Here is an 11,937-nt window from a genome sequence, read left to right on the forward strand (position 1 = left end):
CCCAATTCTTTTTTTTACTATTTAGTGTCATATTTTTGTAGCGGTTCATACAACACATATTCCCATCAAATTTCATCACTGTAGTACTTATAGTTTCCGAGTAAATCGGCTGTGACAGACGGACAGACGGACAGACGGACATGACGAAACTATAAGGGTTCCGTTTTTGCCATTTTGGCTACGGAACCCTAAAAAAGAAACAAAAATATATTTTCCAAGAATCGAACTTGCTAATGCTTAAACAAATACATAGTTCCTTTGTTCGTCAAAACTTTATTAAGGTAGGTAATTTAAATGATTTTAGTTGTAAAAGATCTCTTAACAAGTACCTGTACTATATTTATTTATTAGTGATAGTCTTAGATAGCTTTAAATTATTATGTGTCTACGTAGAGATATACCTAATGTTGTAGCCGATTTAACAATAGTCGCGTAACATTTATCTCAAGAAAGTAAATATGGCATAAAAATCTAATAAAGATATATAAAGAACAGATTTTTATTGTATAAATTCAATATTAATTCTGTTACAATGTGACGCCGAAAATAACTAAGATGCGCCTTAAAAATTCAATGGTAAAACTGTCCTCCACTGTATCACCCATTTTTCTTGGAGAATGCCTTAAAATGGCAACATCAAGTTTTAAAAAATAGCAATGCTGTCAAAAACAGCTGTGAGTACTGTACTGCCATATTTATTCTTGAGATAATGGTTAATGAAGTCATATTTTGGGCCTCAATTATTATTCCACGAATTATAGTATAGTGTAGACTGTAGTTGTAAGTTCCTAACTCTCGTTAAGTGCTTGAATGAGTTTACAGACCCACCGAGCGGTCAACAGTATTGGTAGCCAGAATAGGAACTAAAGTTTAAGCTACCTGGGGCCCGATTCTCCTAAGTTAATAATGTCAAAATCTAATAGAAATCGAATCGCAATATGATCGTAATAGCAGTTTTAACCATGTCTGGCATTCTGCTACTAATAAAAGACCAATCGTATTCGATTGACATTTGATTGGTGTGCGATTAGTCTGCTATTTTGGTGATTTTGGTCTATACGGTAGTTTGCTCTACAATCATATTGCAATAGTTAATCATTTGCAGACAAAATGATTCATTATTGAATGACAGAAAAGGATAAAAACGTTTATTTCAAAGAAAAAATAGCGGAATGCCACTTACGTTTCAATCGTAATCGAGTCGGGATTGGATCGCAGTCGAACGTAAATCGAATGTTTTTAAGTAAAATTAGGAAAATCGTGCCCCAGATTTGAAAAAATCAATCACCCATAATGCAAATGTTGACGCTATGTCACCGAACGTTATGTCACAAAAAGTAAGGATCTGTGGATGGTTTGCGGAATATTAGACTCACTTGAAAAGTATCTCTTCTCCCTCTTATATATATTGGTAAATGAAATGCCTCAAGATGGCAACATCGACATGAACCGATTGCTCGGTGGGTCTAATCTATACGAATACCTGCTGTTCAAAAATTCAGTTTTTATATGAATTGCTAAAATGTATTTAATTTTAATAAGAAAATTGTCGTCGTAAACAATGTTTTATGAGTTAGCTCAAATATCGTTAAGCTGTCTCTTTACATTTAAAATAATTTATACATATATTATAATTAATTATGTTAATAATTAAGCCAAAGTTAAGCCAGTTTTGCTACAAATTCTATTATATTTAAGATTTTTTAGTTATTATCGAATTATTGCTTGTGGAATAAAAGAGATTTAACTAAAATTGATTTTTTTTTCTTAGCCTTTTTTAACCTGCCTAAAACTGTACCTACTTAGTGTTATTTTTGCACCATTTTCAAGTCTGAATTAACTGGACATTTGTTAGTCAAATATGTAGCTAGCTACCTATGAAAATAATTTCGGATGGCACTGCTCGACAAGGTTTTGACATATGACTTTACCGTTGATTCGGCGGGATATTTTAAATCGCGACATGGAAGTCAAGAATTTGTAGTAACTTTCAACACATGAATTCTAAGTCCGTAATGCCTGATCAGAAGTATTGTAACTATAACTTTAGAGCTCACTTAGTTGACAACACCGTGCAAAGGTCATATATAGAAATAGATAATAATTACGGTGTTTCTAAGTCTATCGAAAAGTTAGGCATTTCAAATTTGGTGAAAACTTACCAATAAATAATCGCATCACTTTCTCAAACACAACAAAAACATCATATTTATAACATTTTCAATCCGTTGCAACACATTTCGTGCACTTATTTATGATTCATAACTAAAAAATCAGCACATAAAATACACAATAAAAATGAACAATTTACAAGATCAAAGTCACAGACAAGAAGAAGGTAGAGTTTGGAATAGAGTACATTTTTTCTTTCAATCAGCGGTGTTCATTCCTATATCGGATGTTTATTATAAATAATCGAATACCAATTTTATATAATTTTTTTAATAGAAACTTATTTCAATTTTATTAAAATTTCTTAATTTTAAACTATACCTAGGTTCAATTTGTTTTTGTTGTGAAGAAAAAATATAAAAGTTTTATAAAAGTTTTTAGCATACCTAGGTAAAATTTTTATACTGGGTGTCCCATAAGTCCTTTGAATTTTAAATTTCGAATAAAATTCAGATGGCGCGCGGGAATGACGCGCGGGGTGCGGGGATAGCATCAACGGTCTTTCGGAATTCATTCACTATGGAAAGTTTTATCGGAGCAGACCGTGGTTTTTGTGTGCGTGAGTCACAACAATGACTCGGCCACCATTGCGCGGCGTAAAGGACATTGGGCGAAATGTTTGAATGTTGGTCAACTCCCCCTCTAGTAATGAGTCATACATCATTTGAAAGGTCTTATTAGGAAAGTCTAATTAGGAAAGTGTATGACTCATTCGCAGACCCCGATTGGGGTCTAAACCGAGCTTACGGTAACATTGATGTTCAGACCCCAATCGGGGTCCGCTACGGATTTGACGGTTAAACTGTAGGCCCCGGCTGTCATTGAACACCCTTGGCAGTCGTTACGGGTAGTCGATAAGTCTGACGCCAGTCTAAGCAAGGGGTATTGGGTTGCCCGGGTAACTGGGATGAGGTGGTCAGATAGGCAGTCGCTCCTTGTAAAGCACTGGTACTTAGCTGAATCCGGTTACACTGGAAGCCGAAAAAGGTTCGGCCGATGATGTATTAAAAAAAATCTATCAAGATGGTTTACCTTTATATGTTTACCAAACGAAGTATATTAGGTTCTAGTTAATATAGGTAAATAAAACGCACACACAGAACAAAATAAACTTTAATGAAAGTACATAGTAACACCACCGGACTACACTGTAGCTCACGTCACTAAACTTTAACAATAGCACACAGTTACAGGCACTTAATTTATCTAAGTAGTCTCTTTTGTACAAACAAACAAAAGGTACATTAATAAAGTACCTAAAAATACACTCTTTTTAGACACAAGTAAGTTTTTATACTAACAGTCTTTATTAGGCAAATAAGTATTCGTCAATTGACGCATCCTTGACGATTAGTTGCGTCTTGTGACGAACGCATGACGACAATATGAGTATACATAGTTTTGTTTCTATGGAAATCGTCGTGTATACTACAGTATGTATAAAAAATATAGTTTAATTTGGTATCGAGATCCATAACAGTCGAAGCTTATGTAATAAAGTTATATTTTATGACTAATAAGTTCTAAATCTAACGACAATTTTGTCTATGATAATACATATAGGTATACAGTTGTATAAGTATGAATAGGTACCTACAAACTTAGGTTTAGCTTTGGGTATCAAAAACCTTCATACAAAAGTTATTGTAGGAAAAAATAGGAAAGGTATATTTAATATACCTACCTAGCGGTTTAATTCTAAATAATGTTTAGGAATACATGACCGATATTTTAAGGTTACCAAAGTTTTTAATTAATAATACAAGGAGCCCTTTTAACTGACCGCTTTTTAGAAACTTCATTTTTCACTGTTAAACTATTATCTACCTTGTTCCTATTGAAATAATATCTAAAATCAATTTACACAATTTTCATAAGTATGTACTGGCTATGCCGTTCATATATTAACTGATTTTAGACTCTATTTGCATGACAATTAAGTCGACAATAGTTTGTCAATGAATAACATAACTTTTTATATGCTGTCGGGTAAAAGTGCTCTGAAAATTAAACAGCAAAAAAAAATTACAACCTATAAGGGCGACCCATACCTATGCGTATGACCGGCTTACGCAGTCGCCCGCGGCCGCGGCCAACCGGCAAATCCGCCACGCATTCGGCCGGCAAGATACCCGGCAAGCCGCAATCCGACGGCTTAGCGCCCGAGATACGGCAGCCTAACGGCTTAGCGCGGCAATCCACCGGCATAACATCCGACATACGACAATCTAACGGCATTACGTCAGGTAAACTGCCGCTTAAAGGCACGGAGTCTCGAACACGGCACCCTAAGGGCGCAGTTTCGGGTTTACGACACCCCACCGGCACAGCGTCGGGTAAGATATGCGGGAGGCTGTAATCTGACGGCATAGTGGCGGTCTTGGACAGCCAGCGCGTGTCGGCCGGTCGGTGGGAGCCCGACAGTATGAAGTCTGGGGGGCGAAGTGGATCGGTGTCGCGGGTCGGGTACTCGTCTAGGGGGATTGGCGGCTTTGATGGGGTGCGGCCGTACTGGAAATGTTAAACATTGTATATAATTAAAATTATTTAAACATGGTAATGGTAAAAATGGTACATTTTTTTTGGTATTTATTTAAGCTCGCGATTATGACTTGAAGCGATTGCTCTGCAAGTCGGACTATCCATTTCATGATTATGACGAGTTCCTCATGTTTCGGAAGGCAGATAAAATTGGTTGGTCCCGTCATGTCAGTCGTTTGAACATCTTTGGCATTAGTCAAAGAAAGTTTGTCAGTGCGGGTAACTGACTGCTAAGACTGCTGCGGGTAAGGGGGTCAGATAGGCAATCGCTCCTTGTGGCACACTAGAACTCAGCTGCATCCTGACCGGACTGAAAGCCGACCTCAACATAGTTGTGGAAAAGGCTCAGGAGATAATTATTAAGGTTGAAAATCTACTGAAAAAATTTACAAATTGAGGTGGATAGTCTGCACCAATATAATAAGTTCTACATAATTTAGTACTGGGGCGCGAATCTACTAATTTTACTTAAGCGACATACGATTCACATCCGACTGAGATCCAATCACGACTCAATTACGATTGAAGCGTATGTGGCATTCCGCTATTCTCATTTTTGAACAAACGTGATTTAATAATGAATCATATTGTCTGCAAATTATTTACAATTGTAGAACAAACTACCGCATAGACCAAATGGCAGCAGACCAATCGCAAACCAATCAAATGTCATTGAAATATGAGTGGCAGAATGCCCGCTAAGGTTAAAACTGCTATTACGATTCAATTTTGACATTATTAACTTAGCAGAATCGGGATCCCCTGGATGTCGTTCATCCTCCGAGCCTTTTCCCAACTATGTTGGGGTCAGCTTCCAGTCTAACCGGATTCGGATGTTCAATGACAGCCCTGGATCCCTGGATGTCGTTACATGAGGAACATATGATGATGAAGATGAACTGACCAGTATATCTCGCTGGTTCCTCTCGCCCAGCAGCGTGGCGAGCGCGGCGCAGTGCTGCATCACTCCTCGCCGCAGCTGCGCACCTGACCACGTGCAAACGCTCGACATGTCTGACATACAGACATAGGTACACTTTATAGTAATACAAGCTGTTATAGATATTATGATTAGGAAGAACTCCTGCCTGTACTGGGCCTATATCGGCGACGAGGGACCTGCTGCTAAGTAGGTTTAGCAGCCGCAATATCACGCGCATCAAAAAATGGTTATCTTAAAACCAAGAGGCCCAAGTTGTGGCAGACGCGGCCACTCGCGGTTAGGCGTTCGCCCAATGTACTCGTGTATAGCAATGCAAAATGTACCCCAGGAAAACAGCTAGTAGGCTATATTTTATCCAGGTTCCAGAAATTGTCCCCCTTGGGACGTGGTTAGAAACCGCTAGTGTGGGATATAATCAGTAGTTAACATTTTTTACTAAATAATATTATTTATTAACTACAAATAACAATGCTGGACCGATTTGGCTTATTTTGGTTTTAAAATGTTTGCAGAGATCTAGGGAAGATTAAACGATGCGAAATATATTTGGTCAGAGCTAGTTAAAAATAAATATTAACAAATAAATGAGTTTTGCATACATACCATCAGTATTGTCACTGAGATCAATTTCTGAAGAGTGCGGGGCGTGATGAGCACCGCGGACAAACTCTATGCTCTCTTCTAGCTGAAACATAACATAAAAACATACTCTTCAGGCAGTCCTGTACCAGTCCAGTACCTTAGAAATAGCCTTTATAAGTTTTATGTACTTTCAAAGTGTATCTTGGTATGACTTAGATACGGCGAAGGAAAATATCTTGAGGAAACCCAGTCTGGACTTGACAGTCTGAAATTGCCAATCTGCTTTAAGCAGGTCTGATGAGTAATGCTCATTCCTTCTCTATATGAGAAGAGGGTTAAAGAGAAACTTGTTTCATGCAACAGGAAAATAAAGAGGCTATGATGATGATGATGAATAAAAATAAATAGTTCAATAGGTATAAAAAAGCACTGCTTTTAGTTTTGACTTCCCAAAAAAAACAAACAGTCGAATTAAAAACCTCCTCCTTTTTTGAAAGTCGGTCAAAAAGGAAGAGTTCTCTATTTTATATGTATGTTTTTTCAACATCCAAAGACAGTTAAATGCTATAACTCACTGGACAAGGACAGGTGTCTTCAGGCGGCTCATAGCCCAGTTCTCGGAGCCACTGCTGAGCGGAGTCCAGCACCGCGCGCGGAGACAGCGGCCTGCACAGCGGCGCGCAGCCAGACTTCATGTCGTACTCCAAGTCTGAGGAAACGGCTAGCCAGATTCACAACGACGACAAATAGTCGTGACTAATAGCTTTTACTAATATTTGATCCATCTGTTGTTTTGCCTATTGCAAAGATTAAGACAGAATTTTGATATGTACCCCTTAAATTAATGTAAGCCATGATGACGAGGTACACACTTTAAACTCGGTAAAAATATTAGACACATATTTTTTATATCAACTCGTCGTTGTGGCCTCGTGGGCAAAGAACCAAAAGTATGCAACTTTTCTAAGTTTGTATGTACTTTCTAAGTATATCTTAGACACCAATGACTGTGTTTCGGATGGCACGTTAAACTGTAGGTCCCGGCTGTCATTGAACATCCTTGGCAGTCGTTACAGGTAGTCAGAAGCTTGTAAGTCTGACACCAGTCTAACCAGGGGTATCGGGTTGCCCGGGTAACTGGGTTGAGGAGGTCAGATAGGCAGTCGCTCTTTGTAAAGCACTGGTACTCAGCTGCTTCCGATTAGACTGGAAGCTGACCCCAATATAGTTGAGAAAAAGGCTCGGGAGATGAGACTGTTGTTTTGCTTCCTAAGAGGTCAGATAGGCAAACGCTCCATGTGGCACATTGGTACTCAGCTACATCAATGAAAGTTAGTTACAAGGTCACATCGACCTCGCAGACACCCTGAAATGGGTTCAAGGAAATGGCTAGGCAGTTAAGGAGTCGTACCTGAAGGCCAGGCGGGTCGTGTCCAGGGTGCGTAGTGGGGATGTTCCGCTAACTCGTCAGCTGACCCCTCGCTCTCCACACCACACCACTCCTGAATACATGAGTATACTTCTATTACTAGTGGCCAGTTTTAAGGGTTGCTGATAAAGTCTCTGATAGAATATCAGGAACTTATGTGACGGACAGCGATAACCTTGGTTTCACAACGTCTCGGATAGCAGTATCTGGTAGAAATTATGAGTAGACTTTATCTGGCAGATAGGTTTAACTGGTAGTAACTGACACTTTATCGATAACCAGTGAAACCGGGTCTAAGCCTCATTTTATTTTAAAACTGAGCTTGTAAATAAGAAGCACAGAATAAAGATGTATAGTTGTATAGGTATCTGGAAGGCAAGGGGTACTGGGTAGCCCTGGTAACTGGGTTGAGGAGGTCTGATAGGCAGTAGCTCCTATAAAAACACTGGTACTCAGCTGCATCCAATTTGACTGGAAACCGACCCCAACATAGTTGGAAAAAGGCTTGGAAGATGATGGCGTACCTACAGTAAACATGTGTACAGTACCTGCTCCGCATCCTGCCACAGCTGGTCCGACTGGTCGCTGGGCCAGGCCTGGTCCGTGCATGGGCACTCGGAGACTGGCGCCACGGCGTCTGGTTCGTCGGCTGCAGAATGAAACATCATCTATCTATACTAATACAAAAGAGGAAACAATTTTTTGGCTAATGTGTTTATTTGTGGCCATTCAGAAAATTCCTTCACGAAATCGCTACCGCTAATACAGTATAGTATAGTAAGTGAATGATAGTGCAACTGTTTTTATTACAATTATTTTTTAATAAATTAATTGTAAAAAAAGTTTTTGTCTTCTGTTGTTTTGTTCAGATACTACATAAGATGATTGTTACCAACACTACTGAAACAACTGAGATGAAATTAGGGACAGATGGTTCAGGCAGGATGTAGTTACCTCAAAAGGCAAAATCTATTTAAATAAATAATAACTTAAAAAAAACTATTTCAATAATAAGTCTACCTAAGAGCTTCTCCTTAGTCTGACAAATACAATGCTGAAAACAGCATCAAAATTGTTTCAGCCATACAAGTGAGATAATCTCATACAAACGTAGAGGTCAAACTAAGAACCTCCTTTATTGAAATCAGTTAAAAATACATTTTTGTTTTGTTAATTTAAGTTTGGTAGCAACTAATTAAAGTAAATTGAAATAAGTAATGAATAAATGAATGAATGATGATGTCATACAGTGTGGCTGCTCACCGGGCTCCTGGTCCAAGAAGGCCTTGTTGTGAGGAGACTCCACCTCCACATTGTTCTCATCATCTATGCTGTATGTCTCATCCAATTTACTGAAATAAAAGACAATATACAAAGCTGAAAATCTATTTTGTTTTATTTATTTGTCTCAGGCATCTGAGGCTAATATAAAATATTGTAGCATTGAATTACCTATATAAACATATGTCTAGTCTTTTCCAAGTATTTTCAGACTAATATTATGTTGGGGATATTGTTAGACTGTAGTAACTTATCTTGAAAGAATAGTGCCCTATATTGTGTTAGTTAAAAACTTTTCTTTTAAAACCACTGTATGGATTGTGATAAAACTTAGAAGTAATAAAGCCTGTACCTAAATATATTGGAATATAATAACATATAGACTACTTTTTATCCAGGTGCAGGAAGTAGTTCCCTTTGGACATGGGTGAAACCGCAGAGGGCAGGTAGTTATTTAATAAAACAACAAGTTTATACCTACATATAATTTCCCTGTTTTACTCTTCCCAAGTTTAATAGGCAGTTTATATTCAGGGTAAAGTTCTTGTTGATGAGTGTATCTTTAGGAGTAGTAAGACCTTAGGGAAAGAGGTTCTAGTAGGTTTTGTTCATTTACATATTTTTTTACTCAGGTATCGAAGGCCCATGGAAAATACTATATTTATATATTACAACAATCATATACTAATACATACTTTATGTAAACAAGTTAAAACTAATGCAAACAAAGTAATAAATAGAATTAAAGTGTTCTGTACTTTTACACCAGCGGTTTCAGTGTAGCAACAAGCAAAGGTGAACAAAAGATTCAGGACTTAGGAAGGTATGCAAATAATATGCCATCATACCAGGGCAGGCTTAAATTAATTGCAATTTCATCAATAAAGTTATCAAAATTCTTTGTCTATACTATCCATGTATATTTTAATAAAGAGGAAACTTTCTGTTACTTTCTTTTTAGCCTTAAGGCTCTGAAACTACTGAAGCGATTTGAAAAATTCTTTCACTGTTAGAAAGCTACTCTTCCCAAGTAACATAGGCTGCATTTTATCCCGGCACGGGCAGTAGTTCCCACAGGATGCGGGTGAAGCCGGCTGGTAAACAATCATTTGCTATCGAGAAACACATCCGGTGTATTGAAAATTGAAATAAATACGTATTGTTACCAGTTTGTCTGTGACGACGGCGTATCTTTCACATCTTCGGATAGCTTCCAATTATTCTTGTTTTGGTAAAACTTTAATTTGTAAATTGCTAGCAGACGCTTGTCGTTATCTGCTGTCGACATTGCGACCGATCTACAACAAACAGAGCTATCACATTTCACGGCACCAACTCAATGTAGTTTTGCAAACCACGCAAAAAAATTAAACATACAAGGGTAACAAAAACTACGAAGTTGTTGTTGTAATGGATCTCGACTGTTTAGACTTGTCACAAGAAATATTATTTCCGTGGAATAATCTAGATGGATTACAATATCATTGGATTGAGGGTATGTCTGTCTCACAAAAGATTTAAAGTTTGATTACCCGCCATTTTGATTGTTATTGTAATTGTTTTGTTGACATTGACAGCATCACTTATGAAAGCTTTCTTACCAAAAACTAATTTAAATTACTGGAGGCTTCCTATATAGTCTCCAAGTTGATCCATGTTTTCATATAGGGATCTCACAAGCATTTGCAAGCAGACAAACTGTCCAGTGGCGTAGCGTGGGTATCTGCCGCCCGGGGCAGTTGTCGATTTTGCCGCCCCTTCCCGTGTATTTTTTATAACAAGTGTTACTGGCCGTTTGTCATTTTTAACCGACTTAAAAAAAAGGTTTTTTTTTTTTTTGTATCGACGTTAAAAATCATCAAATGACTTCCCGCTGTGGGTTAGCAGCGGTGAGGGAGTGTCAGACTTCGTCTTACTGACTAAAAACCGTCGTGTTCCGTCGAAGGCCTTTTATGTTCCAGAGCTGCGGTAACTCTTTCAAACAACCCGCAGCCCCGGCAGAGGGGGGAGGATCTCAAGTAGACTTTTCCTTTGCAACCAAATGCGCGAGCGAAGCGAGCGCGAAATTTTTATCGGACTTAAACCAAATATTTCGTAAAATTTAGCCCAAACGTACCTACTTAACTTTTTGTTTGTTGACAGATGCAAAAATAAGGGCATATCGTTTTTGAATACGCGAGCGAAGCGAGCTCGAAATTTTTATCGGACTTAAAACAAAAAATACGTAAAATGTAGCCCAAACGTACTTAAGTTTTTGTTTGTTGACAGATGCAAAAACAAGGGCGTATCGTTTTTGAATACGCGAGCGAAGCGAGCTCGAAATTTTTATCGGACTTAAAACAAAAAATACGTAAAATGTAGCCCAAACGTACTTAAGTTTTTGTTTGTTGACAGATGCAAAAACAAGGGCGTATCGTTTTTGAATACGCGAGCGAAGCGAGCGCGAAATTTTTATCGGACTTAAACCAAATATTACGTAAAATTTAGCCCAAACGTATTTAACGTTTTGTTTGTTGACAAATGCAAAATTTTGCGCATACAGTCTCTGAATACGCGAGCGAAGCGAGCGCGAAATTTTAATTATTTTTTATTTAAGACTAAAACCAAAATTACGTAAAATGTAATGTCACGTGTGTTTTACGTACCAATAATTAATTTTAAGTTTAAAAAGTTTCAACTTTCTTGTGTATTGTTTTGTTATTGTTAGACAGTTTTATGTAGCGGCGCAGATACCTACTAGTTGCGAACTATTTTTTTAATTGGGTAAATTTTGCCGCCCCCTAAAAGCTGCCGCCCGGGGAATTTGCCCCCCTTGCCCCCCCCCACGCTACGCCACTGAAACTGTCTATTCATTCACTTTCGTTGCCTGATAAGACGGCAAATCGTATGATAGACATTTACGTTCTCTCCGGTGCATGGGTGAATTAATCATCGACTTCCAGATTTTGAACTGCTTTGTGAATGACCTAAAACCCAAAGCAATTTAGGG

The 11,937-nt window shown here is 38.1% G+C and overlaps 1 protein-coding gene across 3 annotated transcripts; it reads right to left on the minus strand.

The window, feature by feature from the left end:
* Positions 1-3,269: 3,269 nt before the first annotated feature.
* On the minus strand, positions 3,270-10,644 carry LOC110380404 (uncharacterized). Of its 3 annotated transcripts, none has more exons than XM_064042215.1 (9): positions 10,550-10,644; positions 10,115-10,246; positions 8,916-9,019; positions 8,216-8,316; positions 7,650-7,740; positions 6,814-6,947; positions 6,260-6,341; positions 5,618-5,727; positions 3,270-4,683 (listed from the first exon to the last, which is right to left on the minus strand). In XM_064042215.1, the coding sequence occupies exons 2-9, from the start codon at positions 10,234-10,236 to the stop codon at positions 4,198-4,200; spliced, it is 1,230 nt and encodes a 409-aa protein (XP_063898285.1). In that variant the 5' UTR covers positions 10,237-10,246; positions 10,550-10,644; the 3' UTR covers positions 3,270-4,197. The 3 variants fall into 3 exon arrangements, with proteins under 3 accessions (XP_063898285.1, XP_063898284.1, XP_063898286.1); XM_064042214.1 differs by lacking the exon at positions 10,550-10,644 and adding an exon at positions 10,326-10,514; XM_064042216.1 differs by lacking the exon at positions 10,550-10,644 and adding an exon at positions 10,326-10,513 and having other exon boundaries at positions 8,931-9,019.
* Between the last annotated feature and the right edge of the window lie 1,293 nt (positions 10,645-11,937).

Source organism: Helicoverpa armigera, chromosome 27 (genome assembly GCF_030705265.1).
Source record: "Helicoverpa armigera isolate CAAS_96S chromosome 27, ASM3070526v1, whole genome shotgun sequence".
In the NCBI taxonomy this organism is placed as follows: Eukaryota; Metazoa; Arthropoda; class Insecta; order Lepidoptera; family Noctuidae; genus Helicoverpa; species Helicoverpa armigera.